Source organism: Crocodylus siamensis, chromosome 4, assembly GCF_052110815.1.
Source record: "Crocodylus siamensis isolate JL-2025a chromosome 4, ASM5211081v1, whole genome shotgun sequence".
In the NCBI taxonomy this organism is placed as follows: Eukaryota; Metazoa; Chordata; order Crocodylia; family Crocodylidae; genus Crocodylus; species Crocodylus siamensis.
Window position 1 is genome coordinate 23,273,917 of NC_143398.1, and position 23,414 is coordinate 23,297,330.

The 23,414-nt window shown below is 40.0% G+C and overlaps 1 protein-coding gene across 1 annotated transcript in view; it reads right to left on the minus strand.

Annotated features, from left to right (window-relative positions):
- Positions 1-23,414, minus strand: part of RELN (reelin) — a 567,367-nt gene that overhangs the window by 42,775 nt on the left and 501,178 nt on the right. The window contains exons 44-53 of the mRNA XM_090041978.1: positions 22,252-22,510; positions 20,789-21,038; positions 17,207-17,375; positions 12,798-12,938; positions 11,460-11,637; positions 10,405-10,598; positions 9,292-9,548; positions 7,523-7,677; positions 5,863-6,077; positions 3,883-4,060 (exon numbers count right to left, since the gene is read on the minus strand). Coding sequence (XP_089898104.1) covers positions 3,883-4,060; positions 5,863-6,077; positions 7,523-7,677; positions 9,292-9,548; positions 10,405-10,598; positions 11,460-11,637; positions 12,798-12,938; positions 17,207-17,375; positions 20,789-21,038; positions 22,252-22,510 — 1,996 coding nt within the window. The remainder of the gene's footprint in view (positions 1-3,882; positions 4,061-5,862; positions 6,078-7,522; positions 7,678-9,291; positions 9,549-10,404; positions 10,599-11,459; positions 11,638-12,797; positions 12,939-17,206; positions 17,376-20,788; positions 21,039-22,251; positions 22,511-23,414) is intronic.

The window sequence follows — 23,414 nt, forward strand, 5'->3', positions numbered from 1 at the left end:
AACTGACTTTTGAAGTACGTTTGAAACGTTCATAAAAATAGTGAAGTGATTTTTTTTTTCCTCTCAGGAGCTAAGGTCCACTGCCTTTGTACAGACAGTACATTTTATTTAAATTATATCACCTGATTGCATCCATCAGACATAAAAGTAATGACTTAGTGCTAGATAACATCCTTCCCCTTTTTTTTTTTTTTTTTGCAACCCCACAAAACCTGCTCCCCATGCACACACACAGTCTAGTTATTAAGTGTGGGCATATGGATACAAACAAAGACATTAAACTGTGTGATAAATAGGAGCTATAACTATTATTTATTGTTGGTATTCTCGTTGTGTTCAGAGGCAAAATTAAGATTAGGGCTCCATTGGACTACCTGTTGTACAAAATTCATAGTAACATCCAGCCCCGGCATATAAGGAGTGAAAAATGGAATGATGAAGACATCCCAGATGACCTCAGGGACACCATGATTGTGACAATTTTCAAGACAGGAGGCAAGTCTAACTGGAAATTATAGAGGGATTGCCTTGCTGTCCCACAGGAAAGATCATTGTGAGAACCCTCCTGAGTTGTCTCTTTCCACTTGCTGAAGAGCTCCTCTTGGAATCTCAATGTGGGTTTAGGGCACCAAGAGGCACAACTGACATAATCTTCAGAGCTTTCCAGCTGCAGGAAAAATGCCAGGAACAACATAAACCTCTCCATATGGCCTTCTTTCACCTCACAAAAGCCTTCGACTCTTGTCAACCGAGAAGTGCTGTGGAGGATCCTTCTGTAGTATGGATGCTAACTGAAATTCATCACCATTCTTTGCCTGCTCCATGACAGTATGCAAACAGTGGTTCTCAATAATGGATCCATCACAGATCCTTTTTGATGTTAAGATGGGAATTAAGCAAGGCTGTGTCATCACTCCAAACTCTTTTTGATATTCCTTACTGTGATGCTACATCTGACTACCAACAAGCTTCCAGCTGGAGTGGACCTAAACTACTGAATGGACAGTAAACTGTTTAATCTAAGATGACTCACAGTCAAAACCAAGACCACCTCAACCTCAATCATGAAGCTCCAATATGCCAATAATGTTGTAAACTGTGCACACTTGGAAGCAGACCTTTAGGTAACTGTCAACATTTTTATCAAGGCATACAAGAAAATGGAACTGACACTTAGCATTCAGAAGACTAAGGTCCTCCATCAACAAGCTCTTAATGAGTAGTCCGCAGCTCTGGTAACAATTTAGATTCATGCTGAGACTCTGGAGAATGTTGAGTATTTTCCATACCAAAAAGCCATCTCTCACAGAAGACTGACATTGATGAAGAAATCCAACATTGCCTCAAATGTACAAGTGTAGCTTTCTGATATGTGAGGAAATGTGACATCAGATCTAAAACCAAGCTCATGGTTTACCAAGCAGTTGTGATCCCCACCTTACTGTATGGAGCTGAGACCTGCAGAAGATCCTCTGAATCCAGTGGAAAGACAGACACTCCAACATTAGTGTTTTCTTATAAGCAAACATCATGAACATTGAGGTGATGATCATCCAACATCAATTTTGCTGGGCCACCCATGGTATCCAGATGCCCGACTCCAGACTCCCAAACCAAGTTTTATTCTCCCAACTCAGTCAAGGCGCAAGCCCAAAAGGAGGGCAGAGAAAGCGCTTCAAGGGTACCCTCAAGGCCAACTTAAGAAATGCAACATGGACATCAGCTCATAGGAGACTATTGCCCATGAATGAAGGAAGAATACTGCAAGGATCTCAGTACTTATGATAACCTTACGATGACAACAGGAGTGGCAGGAACAGTGTGTTGCAGACCTAATCAAGAACCCAGAGCCACCCACCCCACGTGCCTAAGTTGCAACAGAGTCTGACGATCCCATATCAGCCTTGTCAGCCATATTTGGACTCACAGATATATATGACACCCATGGAAGACAATCATCCATGATGTGAGGGACTGCCAAAGAAAAAGAAGATAAGCAGTAAGGGTGTGCAAAGCAGGCAGAATTTGATTCGGATTTGGTCTGATCTGGGGGACAGTGATTTGATTCACTGATTTGGTTTACCGTCCCAAGTCGATCTGGCCAAATCTGAAGATTTGATTCTGATCAGCAATTCAGCTATAGACACAGCTTTATATATTTTTTCTATGTACCATGAAGTACCAGGCATGGCTCGTGGATGCTGAGATGGTGGGGTAGATGGAGTGTCCCATGGGAGTGTGCGGGGGCGTTCTCCACACACTCGGCGGTGGACCTGGAAGTGGACTGCAAGTATTTTCAGTCCACTTCCTGGTCTGCTGCCAAGCGCTTGGCAACTGCCCATGGGGGGACCCTGGGTGACCCCCCCCCCCCGGCCCAGAAGGCACCAGCTGCCAAGCTGGGGGGCCAGGGGAGGGGTCTCGCGTGCCCCATGGTAGACCTGGAAGTGGACCGGAAATACTTTTGGTCCACTTCTGGGTCCACCACCAAGTGCACAGGGAACCCCCCCACATTCCTGTGGGACACTCCATCTGTCTCACCATCTCAGTGTTCATGAGCCACACCTGGTACCTCAAGGTATGTAGAAAAACAACATATAAAGCTGTGTCTATGGCCAAATCATCGAATCTCTCCAAATCGATTCAGAGGCTTCCAATTCAATTCAGAGAGATTTGATTTGGATTCAGAGTCAGCAACCAAAGCTTTGCACAGCCCTAATAAGCAGCAGTCAGACAATAAACAGTCAAAGTGGAATCACTTGTATGCAACTGTAAGGACAAAACTGTGCCAGAAATGATTAGCATCTGTTATGATTAAAGGGGTCAGGCTAAGCTGTATTCACAAGAAAATATGTCTCTAATTACTAAAAACAGGGATGCAGTGATCCCAGCAGTAAAGCTATTGAAACTTTATTCACAAACACTGGTGTAAATAAAATATTGGTTGCTCTTATGGCATTCGTGAGCTTTTGATATTATTCTCTACTAATATTTGTACAAACAAGGTTTTATTTATGAGAATACACATGGAAAGTGAAAGTTTTGAGCTACTTAAGGGAACATATATTAATATAAGCAGTCTGCACAAACACTTATTACACTAACAAGTCTAAGAATCAGAGTCTCTGAGAGCATCTACATGAGATGCCTTACTGCACAGTAAAGCTAATTACTGCATAATAAGTGTCCACATCTACACATGCAGCTGCTTACTGCAGCATAATTGGCTGTAATTGCTATTAAATTTGCTACCTGCAAATTCAAGTAGCTAGACACCTCTGGCTTTGCTCCTAGCAAGAGAATTGGTACATCCTTGTTGAAGTCCCCATCCTTAGCTGTAGACAACACCCAATGCCCCTGGGGTGGCTTAAAAACACCCTGACACATATAGCAGGAAGAAAAAGGTGTGGAGGGTAACTGGAGCAAGCAGTATAGCCCAGAAGCATGGTAGAAAATAGGTATAGCTATGCCTAGATCATCCATGACCAGTGCCTGTCCAACCTCTTTCTGAACACCTCCAGTGATGGAGAGTCCACAGCTTCCCTAGGCAATCTATTCTACTCACTCACTATTCTGAGAGTGAAGAAGTTTTCCTGGATATCCAATCTAAATTTATTTTGCTGCAACTTCTAGCCATTGGTCTACATCCTCCTTTCTGCAGCAAGACAGAAACCTCAGCAAAGCGATACTTCTTTACACTACAACATGAAAAAGATATATTTTTGAAGATATGATCCTGGGATGTGCAGTTTAGATATGAATGTGGATTTGAGTATATCCAATGTTCGAATTTCTATTTGAACCAAGCTCTGTTCTTTAAAGTTAAATAGACTCAATTCCTCAAACACAGCAGAGTCCCCCCATAACTAAATTGATTAAAATTACCTTCAGAGATTGGGTTAGGTAGCAGTTTGGTCCAGAGTAACCAGGATCACAGATGCACTGTTCTTTCAAGCAGTCACCATGGCCTCTACAGTTTTCTAAGCAACCAGGTCCCAGATAGAAATTATCAATGGCCCACTGCATATCTGAATATTTTTGATAGAACCTAAACCTCACTGGACTAGAAACACAAGAATGAAGAAAAACAGATGCAGATAAAACAGATAGTTTTGTACAAATGAAAACAGTAGACTAAATACATATGTTTATGGATAGCATGGTAAACGGAAAATTGGACTCTTCCCTATAGAACATATGGTAATTAATATTTTTATTATCTGATAGTTCTTCTAAATGAAAGTCATAATTATGTGTTATTATTTAAACAAAATTATCATTATTTTGACCAAAATGATAAGATGCATATTTCTTGCTTTCAGCTTAGAAATATTTAATTGTTTTGTAAAACAAAGAGATTTTTCACGTGAGCTCTACCACATATCTTCTCACTCAGCCCTTGACTTGCAAGGAGTTCCACTGAATACAGTGGCGTACCTATGATGCACAATTAGGCATCTTTAGAATCATGATATTTTAAATTAATGTTTGGCAGTCTTCATAGTAATCCACTGAAACATATATATATATCCCTTAGAACATACATACTTGATCTGGAGAGATTCACTGTTGACAGAAAGCCGGAAAAAAATTATCTTCAGAGATAATTTATTTTTAAAATAAATAATTCAAAGCTTTTAAATAAAACAACCTAATTTTATGGAGAAAAGACAAATTAATGCAGCATTAACAGATAATTTGAGTAAAACATTTCTATAAAAAGGAAAATTCTTGTCACTAGTAGAATGTGGTCTCTAGGCAAGTTAAAATATGCAGTACAGATTCAGATTAAAAGAGAAAATCTTCCTTTTGTCATTTGTTCATTACCAAATTTGATAAGAAAGAATAAGAAATATACAGCACAGAGGGTCATATCATTCTGCTGCTTTGAGTTTTTATAGAAAATTCAAGTCTCAGTTATATTCCTTTGAAGGTCTAGAACGGCACTGCCCAAGAAAGCTGGATTAAAGATAAAGTGGTGTAGCCTAGATGAGACAGAGGCATGAAATATGATCTTGATCTCTTATTTCTAGGATGGCAGGGACTAGAGTTGAAAAAAGTTAATTACCAAGAAGGAAGAACTTGGCAATACTCTCCAGCAAACTCTTAAGAGTGGAGCTTTGAAGAAAATTCCATTCAACCCCTTTCTGTAGGAAGAAAAGCTGACGTGATGCAAGGACTCTTCAATAGTAAGATAAGGGAAAAATGGGAGGAACTTCTGAGGACCTCCAAAGAAAATAATATGTCAGTAGTTCAGAAGCCCAGAAGGTGGTTCAAACTTGAAAACTGACTTTAAGTTTCCATGCTAATTGTTTCTCCATATCTCACTTGTTAGGATTATGAATAATACAAAAAAAAGTCTCTTCCCCCAATTGCTACCTCTGAAAAACCAATGTGGAATCTTCAATTAAGAGTGTTTTTTCTGGTGCATAAAAAGATTCAGTGCATCTAATTTTACCTTTAGTTATACCAGTATAGCTTCTGTTGTTTGCAAACACATGCAGCTAGAATTCAGTTAAAATTCTGGTGATGTTAAGATAAAGGACATAGTCTAGTTTCTCCCAGGGTCATGTTGGCCCTGCAGAGCTATTGGGGACATAAGTTAATAAACCTCTTTATTAAGATGGACAGCTGTGGGGAACTGATAGACTTTGAATAGACAAAAAGGAAGTGATTTACCAGAGTTCTTAAGCATATGCTTGATTTAAAGTCTTGAAATCCTTAAAATTAGGTGAGTACTTAAGAAGGTTGCTGAACAGAGGCCAGAGTACATGTTTAAATAAATGTATATATAATTATGATTTTCAGGCTATAATGTATATTTAAGGCTGTACCCCCCATGATGATCTACTTTTTCATACTTACTTGCCCACAAGGTTTTCAGGCAGTGGATATGTTATCCTTTTCCATCCTTTTGTTGGAAAGAAGACAGAGGGCTGTGAAACACTCCCAGAACATTTTGGATCAGCAGGTAAGCACTGAGGTACTAAATAGCTCCAACTCACACCAAAGTCAGTGGAATACTGCACGTGGACTTGGTTCTGTGCAATTTTTTCTGAATTTTTACATCCAACAGAAATCTAAGACAGATAAAAGGAGGTAAGTAGGTATAATCCTTTCAGTCCCAGAACTGTGTGGATGGTTATGTTTTAAGAAATTTTACAGAAAGAAAGGTGACTGTAGAGTGTACTTTGAGTTACAGCACTTGCAGAACTTACATCACACTTGTCATTCTGTAGCTTTCGTTATTCACAATGTGCAAACTGGAAATTGAGTGAAAGTCATACTACAAGTCAGTGGATTTCACTGTTAAGGTGTACTTCTCCTATCACTGTCCCATAACAGTGCAATTTAAGACACCAATATTTTAAATGGCAGTAAATAAAGCCAATGCTTTGATTAGCTGTTACTGTTACATAGCTGTTACATAATCAGTTATGACAAAATATGCAGTGCACTGGGGAGTGAATCTCCCACCTGTATCATGTTCATACACCTGCAGCACTGGAGAAGAACCCAAGATTGTCTCTAAACTGTCAGTAATATTAAGTATTAAAACGTAGGCCAGTTACTAGAGAGTGACATCATAAGCCGTTCAGCAGCAGGCAGTGGTACAGATCCCCTGGCCTATATATCATTTGCTGTTCTGGAAATTTTTCCAGGAGAGAAAAACAGCAGAACAACAGGTTGTCAGAACTATGTAGAACAGTGATTTGCAAACATTTTTGGCTGTATATCTCTTTACCTGCAAAATATTGCTGATTGTTCCCCCTGCAACAGATGCATTTGCATGTTCATTCCTTAGGAAGAATGGGTGTCTTCCCCTTAGGGGAAGGGGGCACTTTAATTAGAATGGCTCTTGGAAGCTAATTAAAGTGCCTGCAGCATCTTGTGTATTCAGTGCCCATACTTCAAAATGGCAGCAGGGGCACTTTAGCTAAAGCTTGTTCGATGAGCTTTAGTTGAAGTACCCCCACTGCCATTTTGAAGCATGGGGATGCTGAATACACATGATGCTGAAGCTGCGGGAGCATGCTAATTAGCATGTTCCAACAGACTTGATTAATCAAGTCTACTCCAGCCATGAACGATGCATGCCCTGGTGGCTGGGGGGGTACGGTGGTGGCAGGAGTGCAGTGGTGGGAACACGGCAGCAGCAAGCAGGAGCTCCTGCAGATGCCACCGGCACTGTCAGCAGAGGGGTGAGGCGACCACCTGCAGACTCTGCTGGCAGCACCTTTTTGTAGGGGGTGCACTGCCATGCTCAGGGGTGCACATGCACCTGTGTGAACCCCCTACGTGTCGCCCCTGACTCCAGCACATTCTAATTAGAGCATGGAGCAGATGTCAGGGATGTGTAACGGTGCCGAATATGGACAGTGATGTCGATATGCTGCAGTGCTATCGTTTACCATGCACTGACCTGTCAGAAGCTCCACTGCCATTACTAAACTTTAGGCAAAGCAGGGGTATGTGTACCACAGTTTGAAAATGATGGAAAAGACATAGATGATAAAGCGTTTACCTTGAATTGCATAATCCAGCCTTCTGTAGGACTTAGGTCATGGGTAACTGCATAAACTTCCCTACCGTCATGGCTACCACAGATCATAACCCCATCAGGAGATTCACAGAATCTTTCAATTGAGCAATCATCATGGAACAGCCAGTGTTCATTCACTTAAAAAATATGAAAGTTAATACTGTATTACTGAAACATCTAAATAGTGTAAATTGCTAATGAAAGAATGGCTTATTTTTTCAACTGTGTACAAGTAAGTTAGTATTGTTCTCTGAAATATTTCTGAGAACTTTAGTACCCATCATTCCCATATAACTGTATTATACTTACTGTTCACAACAGCCTTTGCTACTTCTGAGCTCAGACATTTAAAAATATTTTTAAAACATAAGAATTATTATTCATAGTATAAAGTCTTGTTACACTAGACCCTATAAAAGCAATAGTATGGTTTTATAACATACATACCATTTAAAAAGGTACACAGTATCTTTAACAAATGCAAGTATTTCCCTTTTTTCTTAGTAATGATAAAACACAACAATTTAACCACCTTAGGAACTATTTTAAACACCTCTGTTTGAAAATGTCCATGAAATAGGAAGCAAATTTCCAGGAAAGGAAATTATTTTAGAATAATAACTTGGACGAGGAAGTGAAGTGTACTCTGTCCAAGTTTGCAGATGATACAAAACTATGGGGAGAAGTGGACACGCTGGAGGGCAGGGAACAACTACAGGCAGACCTGGACAGGTTTGACAAATGGGCAGAAAACAATAGAATGTGATTTAACAAGGAGAAATGCATAGTGCTGCACCTAGGGAGGAAAAATGTCCAGCACACCTACTGCCTAGGAAATGACCTGCTCAGCAGCACAGAAGTGGAAAGGGATCTCAGAGTCCTAGTGGACTCCAAGATGAACATGAGTCGTTAGTCTGACGAAGCCATCAGCAAAGCTAACTGCACTTTATCGTGCATCATCAGACATGACAAACAGAACCAAGGAGGTGATACTTCCCCTCTATTGGGCACCGGTGAGACCACAGTTGGAGTACTGCATCCAGTTTTGGGCGCCACACTTTAAGAGGGATGTGGACAACCTTGAGAGGGTTCAGAGAAGGGCCACTTGTATGGTTAAGGGCTTGCAGGCCAAGCCGTATGAGGAGAGACTAGGGCGCCTGGACCTCTTCAGCCTCCGCAAGAGAAGGTTGAGAGGCTACCTTGTGGCTGCCTATAAATTCATCATGGGGGTGCACAAGGGAATTAGTGAGGCTCTACTCACCAAGGCGCCCCTGGGGTTACAAGAAATAATGGCCATAAGCAAGCAGAGAGCAGATTTAGACTGGACATTAGGAAGAACTTTTTCACAGTTAGAGTGGCCAAAATCTGGAATGGGCTCCCAAGGGAGGTGGTGCTCTCCCCTACCCTGGGGGTCTTCAAGAGGAGGTTAGACAGGCATCTGGCTGGGGTCATCTGAACCCAGCACACTTTCCTGTCTATGCAGGGGGTCAGACTCGATGATCTATTGAGGCCCCTTCCGACCCTATCTATGAATCTATGAAAATCTGTATTTTTCTCCATATTTACTCTTCTTTCGTGCACAGTTAGTGGCTTTAAAAGTAAGTTCCTACATTTGGTTGTACAAAAATATTACAAAAGTATAACACACAGACTGTCTCTGGTATCCTTTGCAGTGAGATCAGCAAGCTCAGGTTTAGAAGCAGCTCTGCTAACTTCATGCTCTTTGATTCTGATCTGTATCAAACTTTTACCTGTAGTTTTGTCTTCCATAAACATATCAAAAGCAATCCTTCCTGTGGGGCCAGCATCTGCTGGGGAACGTTCATGCTGTGGCAATGGAGCACTGCTAAAAGTGTCTAACATCACCGTCCTCTGATCTGCTGAGCCAGATATCAGCACATTGTCAATAGCCCAGTCATTCTGATCCAAACCATCATGTTTTGGTTGCCACCAGCGGAAACGGGTGCCAATCACTTTGGCATCGTGGGGAAGAAGAATGTTCACAAAGCTGAAATACAATCATTAAAAGAAGTCATGTGGGAGGCAGGTCTTTATTCCTTGGATTGTGAAGGAAAAATAAAATGAAGTTGAAAATAGGCACCTGACTAGGACCAGCTGCTTTAACAAAGTCCATCCCCACCACCTGTTGGTGTGAAGGGGACAATCTTAATCTAGTTCCCTGTACTGAGGATGTCCCTACCACAGAGGAATCCTCAGTGGCATGGAACATTCATGACTGTTCCTACACATTTTCCTCTCTCACAAGGGGTGTGGATAGGTACAGGGAGAAATAAGAGGGAAAAACAACTGGTGTGTTGCTGAACTGTCCTTCTGAGGCCAATACCAGTAGCACCCATTTCTTTTCTAGATTGCACAGAAGTGAGTTCCACTCTCAATGACCAGTTGCTTTCTCACTGGCTTCAACAACAATGTTGTGCTTATGTCATTCAGAAACCATCTTATAAGTAAATAGTAAAATCCAAGAAAAGATTTTATAAATCAAAGTGAAATTTCTGATGAGCATAGTTTTACTTTAATATTTACTAGTGAAATACAGCCATGCATTTGCCAGTTAAACGGTTGACGCAGACTCCAGTTGGTGTTAAATTAACCAGTTTTAAGTCCAACATTTACGCACGTTAACTGATTTTACACATGCTCAATGAAATGTAGGTATATGTCCAAAAATGCCTGCATTGATGCTGGGCTATTTTAAGGGGCTAGAGATTTAAAATCTTCTTACTTCCAAGCAATACTTTTAAAAGTCAGGACAGACTTTGAAAAATCCAAGTGTGCTAGTTGGAAGAATAATATATTCCTTTTGTATTATTAATGCGTGTTAGCAAAAGAATATATTTACAGACCCAGGTTTGCTGAACTGGTCATAGAAGATTTCCATTAAGAGGTTCCAGGTAATTCCTCCATTCACAGAGTACTCAAGCAGAACTCCTTGGTTCCGACTGTTAGGAGTTATCAGGCATCCATACATGAAATAAAACTGGATGAATTCTGCATTAGTGAGGTTCAAATCCATTGTAACTAACAAACGACTACAAGCCTGAAAAAGGAAAAAAAAACCGTTAGTGTGGCAGGGCAGTGAACAACTGCTAGGACTGTGATGCTTTTCAACTACTTCCTGCAAACTCAACTAAAGATTTCATTTTTCAGTTGTTTTATTGAAGGCTCAACCCCTTAATAAGAAGGCTTACAAGTCTGAAACAAAATAATAATTCTCTTTTTTAAAATGTAAATGATTATTTACAATTTTGGAATTAGCAATTTTGCAAAAAAATGGAATATGCTATATTCCATTCTGTCGGTATTTATTTTACCTTTGGAAGGGATAAAAAAAAGATATGTAATTTTGTGACAACAGTTTTGCAACTGCAAACAATTTGCCTGTTTAATTATTGTTACAATCAGATATAGGTGTTGTTCTAAACATACCCACAATAGACTTCAAAATAACTGTGTTCATATATTATTAAAATACTCTGAATATATATGTACCTGTAGTGAGCCAGAAGTAGTACTGAATTCAGATCCCCTACACAAATTATCTTTGGCAGCAGTACAAAGAGTTTCTATGAGCAAGGCTTTTTGGAATGAGTAGGTATATTCATATATACATAGCCTCTCCCTTGCTCTATAGTCTGCATCCCATATGGCTTCTCCTTTCAGAGGATCTGTACATTGAGCCCTCCTTGTGTAGGAGATGGTATGTACAGGAGAAGGGGTATCAATTCTCTTCATTGTTTTTTGAGAGGCACCAATACTATCTGCCAGTGTTTGACCCCAAACCAGGAAGTAAATGTAAATTTAACATTTATTTCCTATACTTAATTTCTATGTAGTTTTTAAAATCAATCCCATTATTAAAGTTAACAGGCAAGATATAACCACAGAGTAAAACACTAACCCCACTGAAATGAAGAGCCATTCCAGAGGCCACGGCTCCACAGACTGTGCTCAATTTCCCCCCATTTACTGTTAGCCAGTTCTGATTAGATGGAGCTCGGTTGAAGTTATCTTTAAGTTGTGTTGGAAGGGACGTCTCAGACTCATCACAGTAGAGCCCACCCCAGTGTTCATCGCAGCTGCAGAGGAAAACAATACAAAAAGTGAACACATTTAGAAAGGTTTTCTGCACAAAGACTTAATCAATATTATTTTATTCCAGACGAGGCCATTTGTCTTGCATGGCATGGATTCACACGGATGCCTCTTTCAGAAGTTGTTAATGTTAAACAAGATATAATTAAACAATATAAAGTCTCACAGGTAAGTGGTTTTCATTCAAGCTGATAACACGCCTGGTACAGAGTAGTGCACTCCTATCACAGAGGCCTATCAGTAAAAGAAACTGTATTTTGATAGATAAATCTAATTAAGATAACAAGCCAACCTAAGCAAGCACATTGCCTTTTAGTGCTTTAAGCAGCGAGGAAAATACAGAAATGTGTGTGTTGCATAGTCACAATATAATTATACATGTAGGGGCAATTTCAGCTGTCTTTTGTGATGGGAGAGAGCCAAACATTCAGTAGAATGGGTACTGTGCTGCTGCAGAATGGGTACTGTTTTATCTCACTCTGGAGCTCCATGGATACCACCACTACTGGCACAACAGAGATCCATTTGGAAAATGGGTATGGCACTAGGCCACAGAATCTACACTAATGCTGAGGTTAGCATGGAAACTACAAGGTGCCCACTAGACAAGATTATGTCCTCCTACTCAGAAGAGAGAGCCAACATCAAGCCCTGGATGCTAGGAACAGGAATAACCTGTGATGAAAAGAGAACTGGAATGAAAGCCCCATGCAAAAGACAAAGGAGACCAGGGACTGTTTTCTCTGCACCCCTAGATGGAGAGTAACTGGGTGCCAGTTACTTTAGAAAGGACAGTAACCTACCCCAGCTAATGAGGTTCTGAGAGGGTATCTATTTCCATCACCCAGCCTAGAGGACAGAACAGTTTGTATATAGCTCCTGGGAGCTGGGGAAAGCACTGTGCTGTCCCTTTCCCTATCCTCTCCCAGGGGCAGCACCATTCCAGACTGTATCTCTTGAAGGACAAATCTAGCCATCAAAGTCTGAAGTGATGCATTCTCTAATGTGCCCACCCACCCTTGTCTTAGCATTTTATTTCTCAAGTGATGCTATCTATGCCTCTTACTGTTTCAAAAAAGAAATATGCTTCCAAGTCATTACCTTGAAATTACAGTATCCACCTGAGGAAAAGAGCTATACTTACACACAGTTGCCTTGTGTGCACCTCCCATGGCCACTGCACATATCTATACAGCCATCTCCAATGTAAACATTGTCTATAGCCCACGTTTGCTGCTTGTCAAATGGAGCTGGCTGGTGCCAGCGGAAACGAGTTGCTTGAGACCTTTGGGAAAGAAAGGGAAAGGAGAAGATAGGATTTCCACTTGTGCTAAACTTTATTTCAATGGAAAGGAAACCTAATTGTGTCTGTTCCTCCAGACTTGATCTGTACGTGAAAGGAGGATTGATTTCTTCATTGAATAAACCCAAGCTGAATCAACAGAATTACAGAGCCCCATACAAAGCAAATTATACAGCATGTGGCCAAGACTGGGGACAAGGGAGCTGGTTTCATGGTGGGGAGATGGGAATAGGAATGTGTCCATGCGCATTTGTGGGGAGACAGAGAAATTAGGCCTGATCCATCTACCACTGAGACCAATAGAGATTATCTCATTAAGTTCAGGGAGCATTAGATCACACCTGTGATCCTGAAAATGTGTGCCTCCTGAGGCTGGGGGGGCACAGTGACCGCCTGCAGTAGCATCGGTGTTGGTGGAAGGGGCATGGTGGTGAGTGAGGACTGCATGCAGGCAGCCATGGTGACATTGGTGGCAAGGGCAGGCTGAGCAAGTACTGCCCACAGGCAGCTGTGGTGATCTCAGTGGTGAGGGCAGACCAAGTGGGGACTGCCTGCAGGCAGTGATGCAGGCGTTGGTGGCGGCCAATTTTAGTGGAGGCGCATGCCCCCCCATGTCTCCCCTATGCATCACCTATGCCTGTGATTTATGCAGATCTCCTAGTAAGTGGGGCAAAATGCTGTATGTGTCATATAAGTTGGCCAGAATGTCAACAAACGGGCAAGTGATTTTTCGCTATTTCAGGGGTTCGCTGACAGATGGGGACAATTTTTGCCTTTGCAGTATAGGGGGCAATTCTGGCCTAACCTGGCACTCAGGGCAAATGCCCCTTTCACCCTCCCCTAGTTAAGCTACTGACTAGATGAGACAAACCCAGGGTACAAGCATTCTTGAACTATCAGGGTGTCTAGACCTGGAACCATATTTTAAAACTGACTTATCTCTAAGGGCTTGCTTGGCTATAAACTTCTTCCTTAAATAACCCACTCTTGCTATGCTTGAATGGTAGTGGCAGTGCTGGGAGTGCTTGCATAACCCCGCTACTATCAGCTGTTAGTGTTTTACCCACTATATCACTTCCCCTAAAATGAACAAGAATTAGATGGTGCAGTAGTTAAGACTTCAGCTATTGGCTTACATGCTTAGTAGCTGGCTTCCAAAGTAGCAATGATACAAAATATTAAGAAACCTAAGTGTAAGGTGAAATTCTGGATACAGGGAAGTCAATGACAGTTTTACCATTAACTTCAGTGGAGACAGGATTTGATACTATGCAGATAAGGAGTTGACTGAAAACAAATTTAACAGAATGCAGATAAAAATGGAGTTACTTTAATTGTGCACTTTTAAATTAAATCTTGCACATTTTATTGTATTTAAACTCTAGGTGGCAGCATTGAGCTTTATGCTGCTTGCTTACTTTGAGCACAAAAATAATGACCAATTTAAAACTAACCAAATACAGTGCAGTACACAAATAACTTTCTGGTAGAGCCAATGTTTTATTTCATGTTATTAGATGTATTCATTTCTTAATAAGCATGTAATTTTTGAGATGGCTGGACTATCTGATTTAGATTTAACATGAGCTTTTCTTAAAGAAACCCACACAGCTCATCAATGTAGAAAGATCTGTCTGTCTGTCTATCTGTCTATGCAAATTTTGAGGAAGAACTTGTAAAGGAAAAATAAGCACTAAATCTCACAGTATCTACCTTCAGGTTTGGCAACGTCACTGACAATTTATAGAGCTTATTAAATCAGTGAGGCTCCTGGATGAAGTTTTATATTCTGATTTACATTTCAGAATACATTTTTAGACTAAGATATATGAGTTAACTATTTTCTGCCTTATACAGACTCCAAGTTATATAGCACTCTGGGATGTATAAACCCCAGAAAAGTAGGCAAGGAGGCTGCACACCAGGAAAACTATTAGGTCAACAGGCAGGCATGCTGCACAAACCGCACACAGAAAAGTGCTACCACACAGCTCAGAATAGCAAAGCAGTTCTCACCTAATCCTTATCATGAGTAACCAGGATAATTTGTGGGGGTGATGGCAGTGGGATGTCTCTCATCCCTAATTGAAGGATGGGGTGAGAGGAAGAGCTGTTGGGCTGAAATAAGGAACAACCTCCGCCTCACTGGGCCTCATCTTCCTTTCCCTGGTTGACAAATTCCAGTCAAAGAGAGTTCAGTTTAGGGCCCACTGCCATTCATGACTTCATCTTGAGATTCTCTTTAGCTCTTAAACGTTACAAGCTTTAGATACATGCCCCCAGTTGTCTTTCCTGCCTAGTGCAGGGGGGCTGGACCTGATAATCTTGTGAGGTCCCTTCCAGCCCCTTACGATCTATGAGTCTATAAATCTATGAAACAAAGTAAAAACACGGCCCATGGATTTCAGAGAAAACATATGTTAATCCACACGGAAGTCTAACTCAATGAGAGGAGGCCAACACAGACATTAAAACTTACAAATAAGGTTACCCAATGTAAGCATCATTGCTGTGAGCCATCTCATAATCATAATGACTCTATGAAAAGGGACCAGATACCTTAGACAATTAGAATGGAAGATGGGGATATTCAGTTCTAGTTTATACAGTTCTCATCCAGATCAGATTCAAGGGAAATCAGTGTGTGCTCCCGATACCTGGTAAACAAGGACCCAGTCACAGAAACTGCATATAGTACCAAATGGCAATCTTCACAGCACTCTCACCAGACAGGCTTGAGGCATGTCTGCTGTTGAGACTCCTAGATGTATCTCATTAGCTTTAAAATAGAACAGGCACCATTTCCTGAGCTGCATCAGGACAGACCTCAGTACAAACTGAAAAACCCATGTGAGAAGCTGAGTAAATCCTTGGGCAGATAGCCCAGGCTAAGCTGCATGCTGCTACATCTGCCCTGCTATTAGTGCCTGAGCTTCTTAATATAAAGCAGGGGAGTCAACAACATAGGGCCTACAGATTGGAGAGTGTAAGTTTACACCATGAATGGTATAAAATGGGGCCTGAACTATTTAATTGCCCTTTGGTGGGTGAGGTGAAAGGTGGAGTTGTATTTGGATGCTTGAGCTAAAATAGCTGCTGCTATTTTTATAACCCCCACCCCAGGGTTGGTGCCCCGATTCCCTTCCTTCCTTATGCTGGTGGTCAAAAGTCAATCATATTGTGAGGAAACTCATCCTGACCATCTTGTGGTACCTTTTCAAATAGAGAACTTTAGTGCTGTCAGTACCGAATGATACTTTGCACAGCATGAAACTCAAACCCAAAATGAAAAACAATTTTTTTCTTTAAAAACAAACAGAATGTACTAAAAGGAAATGAAGGGGATAATGGGCCAGTATATGAAAGCAGAATAGATGTGAAGAGTATAAGGGATTCACAGAAAATCAAGAAGCATAAAAATGATACTTAAAACCAAAAATTCACAGCCAATATCCGCAAATACAGGAAGCAGGTGGGGATCTAGACAATAGAATTAACCAGCAACCTCCAAAAACAACCAGAAATTAATTAGGGTAACAATAACAGTTGCAGTTATAAAATTTTCTGCCTGGAGGTACCGAGAAAAGTCAAAATGGCTCTCTTTAAATCATGGCTTTACATTCTCCTCTAAAAGTCAGAATGGACTTAGCTTCCCTGTGGGTATGCTGAAAGGCACAAGAAACCTCATGGCCTCTTATGTTTATTAAGTTGGACACAAGTGCATTCTCTGGGTTTTCCAGACTGTAGGCCACTCCACTCTAGTACACACTAGAGAAAAGATCCCCCTAAGAGGATGGAAAGGAGTCTGAATCCAGGCTCCATCTGATCCTCTGCACTTGCCAGCAGACCTCTCTGGGCACAGGACAGGGAGTGTGCTACACTCTCTGATGGGGTGTAACCAAGGACATGTTCCCAGGAGGATCAGGGAACTCAGAGTGATGTTGCCTCACTAAATTGTTCTCTTTTTCCCAGGTTGGACCACTTCCACATATACACAAAATAGATAAATCGATGGATAGAGAGGACAGATGGGGATATGGTAGAGCAGATAGAAAATTGTCTTCAACACTCCCCTTTTTTAAATAACTGATAAATCAACACAGTAATTTTGCATTACAAACTCAAAACTTAATAGCATTTTCATTTCTTTGTCTGTATAACTACTCTATAGACAACCAGTACACAAACAGCAATTTTTTTTTGCTCAGGTACTTATGCATTTAGATTTCTCTATATAAAAATGTGTTTACCTTGTATAGGGAGGTAGAGGTAACGTAATCCTGGTCCATTTGTTGAAAGTGTCTGATACCAGAATCCTTTGGAGATGGTACTTGTTGCATTCTACATTAGTGGGAAGACAGTCTTTCAACATGGGGTGCCATGTTAATCCAAGATCCACAGAATATTCCAGCTCAATAGCTAAAAATTGGAAGAAAATAAAGTAATTAATAAAGAAATAGGTATGCTTCCATAAGTATGTTGTAGCAAACTGGTGACCACTGAAGACCTCACTGGTGTCATTGTGCTGCACTATCTGGACCACTCAAGTTTACAGTAGCAGCAAGGGTAGTTTCCAGACCGTATTAAACTTAGCAGTCAGGCCTGCCCCTGATTCTGAAGATAATTCATTTGATGACAGTACTTATTGAGCAATTCTGTTTTTGTCCAGTGGAAAACAGGAGTGCATGTACCCATGAGTTAAATCATTACAGTTTCTCATATAAAATACATATATTCAATTTAATTTTTCAGCTAGGTTGTCTTCAGTTACATATTTCAATATCATTACCTAGCTGAATTAAATCCATGAATACATTCAAATATAATGAAAATCAGCAATTAAATTATTTGAAGTTTATGACTTACAAACTTTTCTTACAAAAGCAAGTAAAACCTTGCTAAAAATGTCAGTGCATTTCTTCACATTGGCTACATGAAGTTGAAGTGACAATAGACACAGAACTGAAACTTAAAAGTAAAGTTCCAGCTGCCAAGATTTCCAGGTGAATTGCAAACAGAAAGGTGGTTACAGTTATAATGGTGGTAAATTTGCTTTTTGATGACAATGGGCCCATTTCTGTTTCCCCTCCTCATAAGTAACAATCACCTAATAGGTCCCACTGGATGCCTGAACTCAGAAATAGGAATTGTATAAATACATGGAGACAAGTGAGTACCCACATTGACAATCACTTTTAAAAAACAATCTTCTTCACTAAAAGGGATCCTTCCTCTATCATGACTGGAAGCACAGTTTCCTGCCTAACTGAATAATGAGTTCAAATAAATGTTAAGTGTAATAGACAAAACAAAAAAGAAGGAAATGTTTTCTTGTCAAGCTATAACTAAGCTGTCAAAGTACTCTTACACTTAACAGAAATGACACTTAAGAGATGCTCTAGTAGCTTTAATGCCAAATGAAAAGTAATTATTATGCATGGGGCAGTTGTTAATTTCTAGACTTAAATATCTTGGTTCCAGAGGCTTCAAATAAAAAAAAATCAGTTAATCTACTTTAGGGATTTGCTGAAAACACAATTTCCACTTTTCATGCAGAATCCAATGGAATTGCCTGGAGCTGACTGTGTATGTATGTGTATGTGAGTGTATATTTCATGCAACCCCCAGCCCCACTTCAAAGTCAAACACTTTCCTCCAAATTCTAATTTAAAATAATGCTATTTAAGTTGCAAATTCAAGCACTTATATGTTAGGAAATGCAGGTATTGCCTTAATTCTTCCCCATGATTATGCATTATGATATAGTCATTAATTACAGTCATATTAATTTTTCCCACAGATTCTACTACTCATTCAGTGCTCTAAACTGAGATCTAAGATGCGTAGAAACCCAAGTCCAAATTCTGATGTCACTTTGCCCCGGTATAACTTAGAAATAACTTATACTGATATGCACCTAATATAAATAAATTCAGAATCAAGCGCAAAGGGTTTTGTAAGCCCATTATGTGAAATCATGAAAATATGCTTGTTTTCAGCATCATACCATATTTAATCACTCACCTTTCCCCCCCAAATTTAGCCTTCTGGCAGGGAAGCTAATTTTCTATCCAGAATAGAAACCTGGAGCTATTGCAAAATGGCTATTGCTTCTTTCTCTTCCCTTCAGCAGTTGCATGGAGAAATGGGTGGAGTAGAGCAGAGGCACATACAGGGCCGGGCAGTGATACAGTTGCACCGGGGTTTGATTTCTCCTCCAAGCTAAGTTTAAAAACAGCTGCCGGGCAGCAACAGTGGCATTCCTTTTCAGGAAGGGCTGAGAGAGTCAATTGACTTCATGGCTCTTTATAATCTGTTTGATTGCTTCTAATCATTCCATAGGTGTTAAGAAACCCCTCTTATTTTTAGCAATTTTTATGTTCCACTAATCAAGCCATCCTTTCTTTAGCAACGCTGCTGTCTGTTAGTCTCTCCTGGTGTCTCTTCTCTTATTTCACAGCCCTGTAGACTTGTTTTAGCTCATTTAAAAATCCTAGGTCCAGCCATGCAGTCTAGTCTTCAGTAGCAGCTATAGTGTGATGGCCAAAACCAAAGAAATTAATAAGCAATAAATATGTGCTTCTTGGACGCATTTGGAACTTCTGTCTAATATGCAGCTTGTATTTTTGTAACCCGCAAATGTAACTTGTAACTGTTCGTGGAACTGACTAGGCCTCAAAGACAAAGCTATAGCTGTGAAATTAGCTGACCTAATAGTTCTTTCTCGCTCAGAATTTAGCCTTGATGATGATAAAAACTGGATTCAACTGCCCAGCTTATCTAGAACATTTCTAGAAAGGACATCTCAAAAAAGCATAGTCAGAGAGTTTTGAAGGGGCTGGATTTAGGCGGGGTAATGTTAATTTTAAACCTGAAGATGTTGTGCTGCAATTTGCTTATTGGATAAACCCAGGCTTGGGCAGTAACTGATTATAATAATTTCTAACACCTTTTAACCCCATAGGATAACAGCTATAAAGCAATATTATGAATGGCTATATAACTAAAAATTAGCGTAATTAGAATATAAAAGAAGACACACGTCATAGTAACCCTTGGGAAGGACGGAACAGAAGGGTCATTGCTGTCCCATACCCCATGGATATCTTTTACTCCCTGTGAGAGTGAGACCAGATCCTGACTGAGGGGCTTCTACCGGTATCCTTCAAGCAGCCCAGTTCAGAGACGTCTGACTTCGGTGATTCAACTTGCTGTGCATCTTCTAACCGAGAGCCTACCGATAAGTTACTAACCAAGTGGGAACTCTTGGTTAATTTCTTTATCTGTTTTATTATCATTGTCAATTTTAATCTGTATTGTTATGTTGTCTGCTTATTAGCTTAACCTTTTATTATTATATATACAAACTATATCTTTTGTTGTCATAAGTAAAATTTATTCTTTTTTGTAAGTGAAACTTGTCATTTCTTTCCTTTCCAACATCACCTTCTTGTTCCTGAACCAAAATGCCCAGTGGCTAATAAAGTTGCAGTGCTCAGTTAGTTTGCAACTAAACTGATATACCCACAGTGCCCAGCTGGCCTGTGACACTATAGTTTCAGCTTTTGGCTAAACAGCAAAGGTCAAAGAGCCTCTGAAAATTCAGCTCTGAAAGGGTTAAAACTGTAGGAAAGAATGCACATGGTAAGTCTACTAGTGTTTGGTGTATGAACACATCAACAATAAATGCTGAAATTCTAATTTCCTGATAGAAACCTACTAATTTCCTTGCTTGATTTCTGAGCCTTTATTGCCCCAGATGTCTGAATCAGAAAACAGGTAGCCATACATTCCTATACAAGAAGAACAGAGATTTACCAAAAAGCTCTTACCATAACAGGAATCTGTGACAGAGCAGGAGGCTGCAAAATCTATTTGCATGAAAGAATCCTCATTAACCACAATGTCAGTGGTGACAACATAACGGGTGCTAGCTTTTTCAATGAAAACCAGCGCATCTCCAGTAGAACCACACACTGGCATCTTTGTTCCACCTGGATGGAGCAGCCACTTTCTGCTATCCAGTGTGGTGAAATCATCTTCTAGGACTGTGTTACCAGAGATATTTCCACCAATAAGTATCTGAAACCATTAGAAGAACAGTTTTTTTAGATCATGGAATTAAAAAGTAAAATTCAGAAGTTCTTTGAAACTCAGGTATTTACTAGAAACCTAGAGGTGCAAACAATTTACTGATGATATAGTTCATATCCTGTTAGTGCTGGACTGTTCTATATTCATCAGAAATTGATTTATCTAGAATTTTCAAAAAAGGGAAAAAAAAAAGAAAAGAAATCAATAAGTTATATCATAAAGAGACAGACCGTAAATAGAAGGCAGCCCCTCAAAGTTAACTATTTTGCAAAGGTGGCCACATTCTGTTCACATGAATAGTCTATTGAACTATTGACTCAACATGACTACCCAGAGAGTAAAATTACTCTCATAAAAAAAATGTTTACAGAATCATGCCCACAGCAATAATTTTCATGTTGCCTGCTGAAAGGCAGCATGGCCTCATGCATTTTGCGTGAAATCTTTTGAAAGGGAAGGGAGTTTTGCCATTGACTTCAAGGTCAGTGTACTACCCTTCCTCTCCATGTAGAATGAAATTAATTATTTATCCATTTTTCTGAATTCAGTAAGATATTGTTTGTTCTGAAAATCATTCAATAGTAGCAAACAACAAAGAGCTAGGAATTAAAATAAAGAAAGGATTTTTATTTAATACGTGAAAGAAAGGAAAGAAAGCTTTGAGATCTTAGAAATTGTGAATGAAATCTTGAGGTGTTTCAGAGATGCACTAATATAAAAATATTTGTATGTTTTACAGTATTGGCCTCAAACTGCAGTAATATTACTGCTAGGAACAGTGTCTATTTCCTTTACACTAATAACTCATCTTGTTATAACTTATCTTGTTATAAATTGCCAAAACAAACTCCATATATGGGTACCCCTGCATGTGGGGCTTTTCAAATTTGAGCGGGTGCTGATATATATTTTACATATTACACCTAGCTCTAATTTTAACAAGTTGGCTTTATTCAGGTGTCAAAAAACTCTCTAGTATTTATATGGATATTTGTACCCAACAAGATAGCAACATATTAAAAGCACAAAAACTCCTACATATTAATTTTGATAAATGATTTTGCTGCATTTTTGTGTTTCTAAAATATCATTCCAAAGATTTTCTAGGAAGAACGAGTAAAGGAACAAATATAAGCACAGTGGAAATACTGAGCCTGAGGACAATGTGAGGTCATATTTTAAAGTACAAAAGATGAATTACCTGATCAATTACCCATGGGCTGTAAAAATGCCCATTCTCAGATGGCTGCCACCAGCGGAGGTGAGTGGAGCTGGAACGGGCCTTCAGGGGAATTTCCATGGCAATGTATCGGCCTACATTGCTTGAATTACTGAAGAGGAATTCTTGCAGAAGGCTCCATGTGAGGCCCCCATTAAGTGAATATTGTAAAAGTACAGGCTGGCTTCTGGGGTCTGGAACTCCCTTGCCGCATCCCAGTCTCATGAAGAACTGCACAAATCTAACATTGTTGACAATTACTGAAACACATTTCTTCATAAAACACCTTGAGAGGACTCAGATCTACGTGTGTTCTGGTTCCCCTCTCCCCCAAACCTGGATAATATTTACCAACTAGTCTAATGGCAGAGACTGAATCTGTAGACATAAAACCACTTGCCAGCCTAGACTACCTACAACAAATATACACATCCCTGTTCACTGTCTAGCCCAGTGTTTCCCTGCTAGAAGAAAGACTCAGCTCAAGGAAGGACTTTTGTCTTCCTTTTCATAGGCCACAGGGACTAAGTAAAGCAGCCTGCAGTGAAGAGAATGCATTTTGTCTGTGAGTGAAGGGACTAGGCCAGTTAGGATGAGATGAACAAAGGCTTTCAATTATGCTTTAAGCATCTGCATGTGAAGCTGATGCAAATCTGATCCTGGGTGAAATTTTACTCTTTCAGCCTGAAACCATGGATTTTAATGGTGTAAAAAAATTTAGAGATAGAGATTCCCGCCTTCCCCCCAAAACAAACAAACAAAAACCCACCGGGCCCTAAGCAGAGATCATGATTTTTTATGACTTTGCTTTAGGGCAAAAATTCACTGTGTTGGTAACCTTCCAGAAGAAGCTGATAGTTTTTTATCCTGCTTGAACAGTTCCTCATTTTGACAAAACCTGATAAAAATGGGAAGTGAGACATGAAACTATGAAACTATGAAACTATGAAACTATGAAACATGTTTCTCTTCTGAACTTACAAGAAAGGGTGTTTTAATTCATTGACTAATCACTGAAAACTTAATTTAAAGCTACATTGCTTTAAATAAACTGGTGTAGGTGTAATCCTCTATATTGAGGTCCCTGGCAAAACTCTCTCAGGGACTTTAATGGCACCAAGATTTCATTCAACTTCTAAGAAACC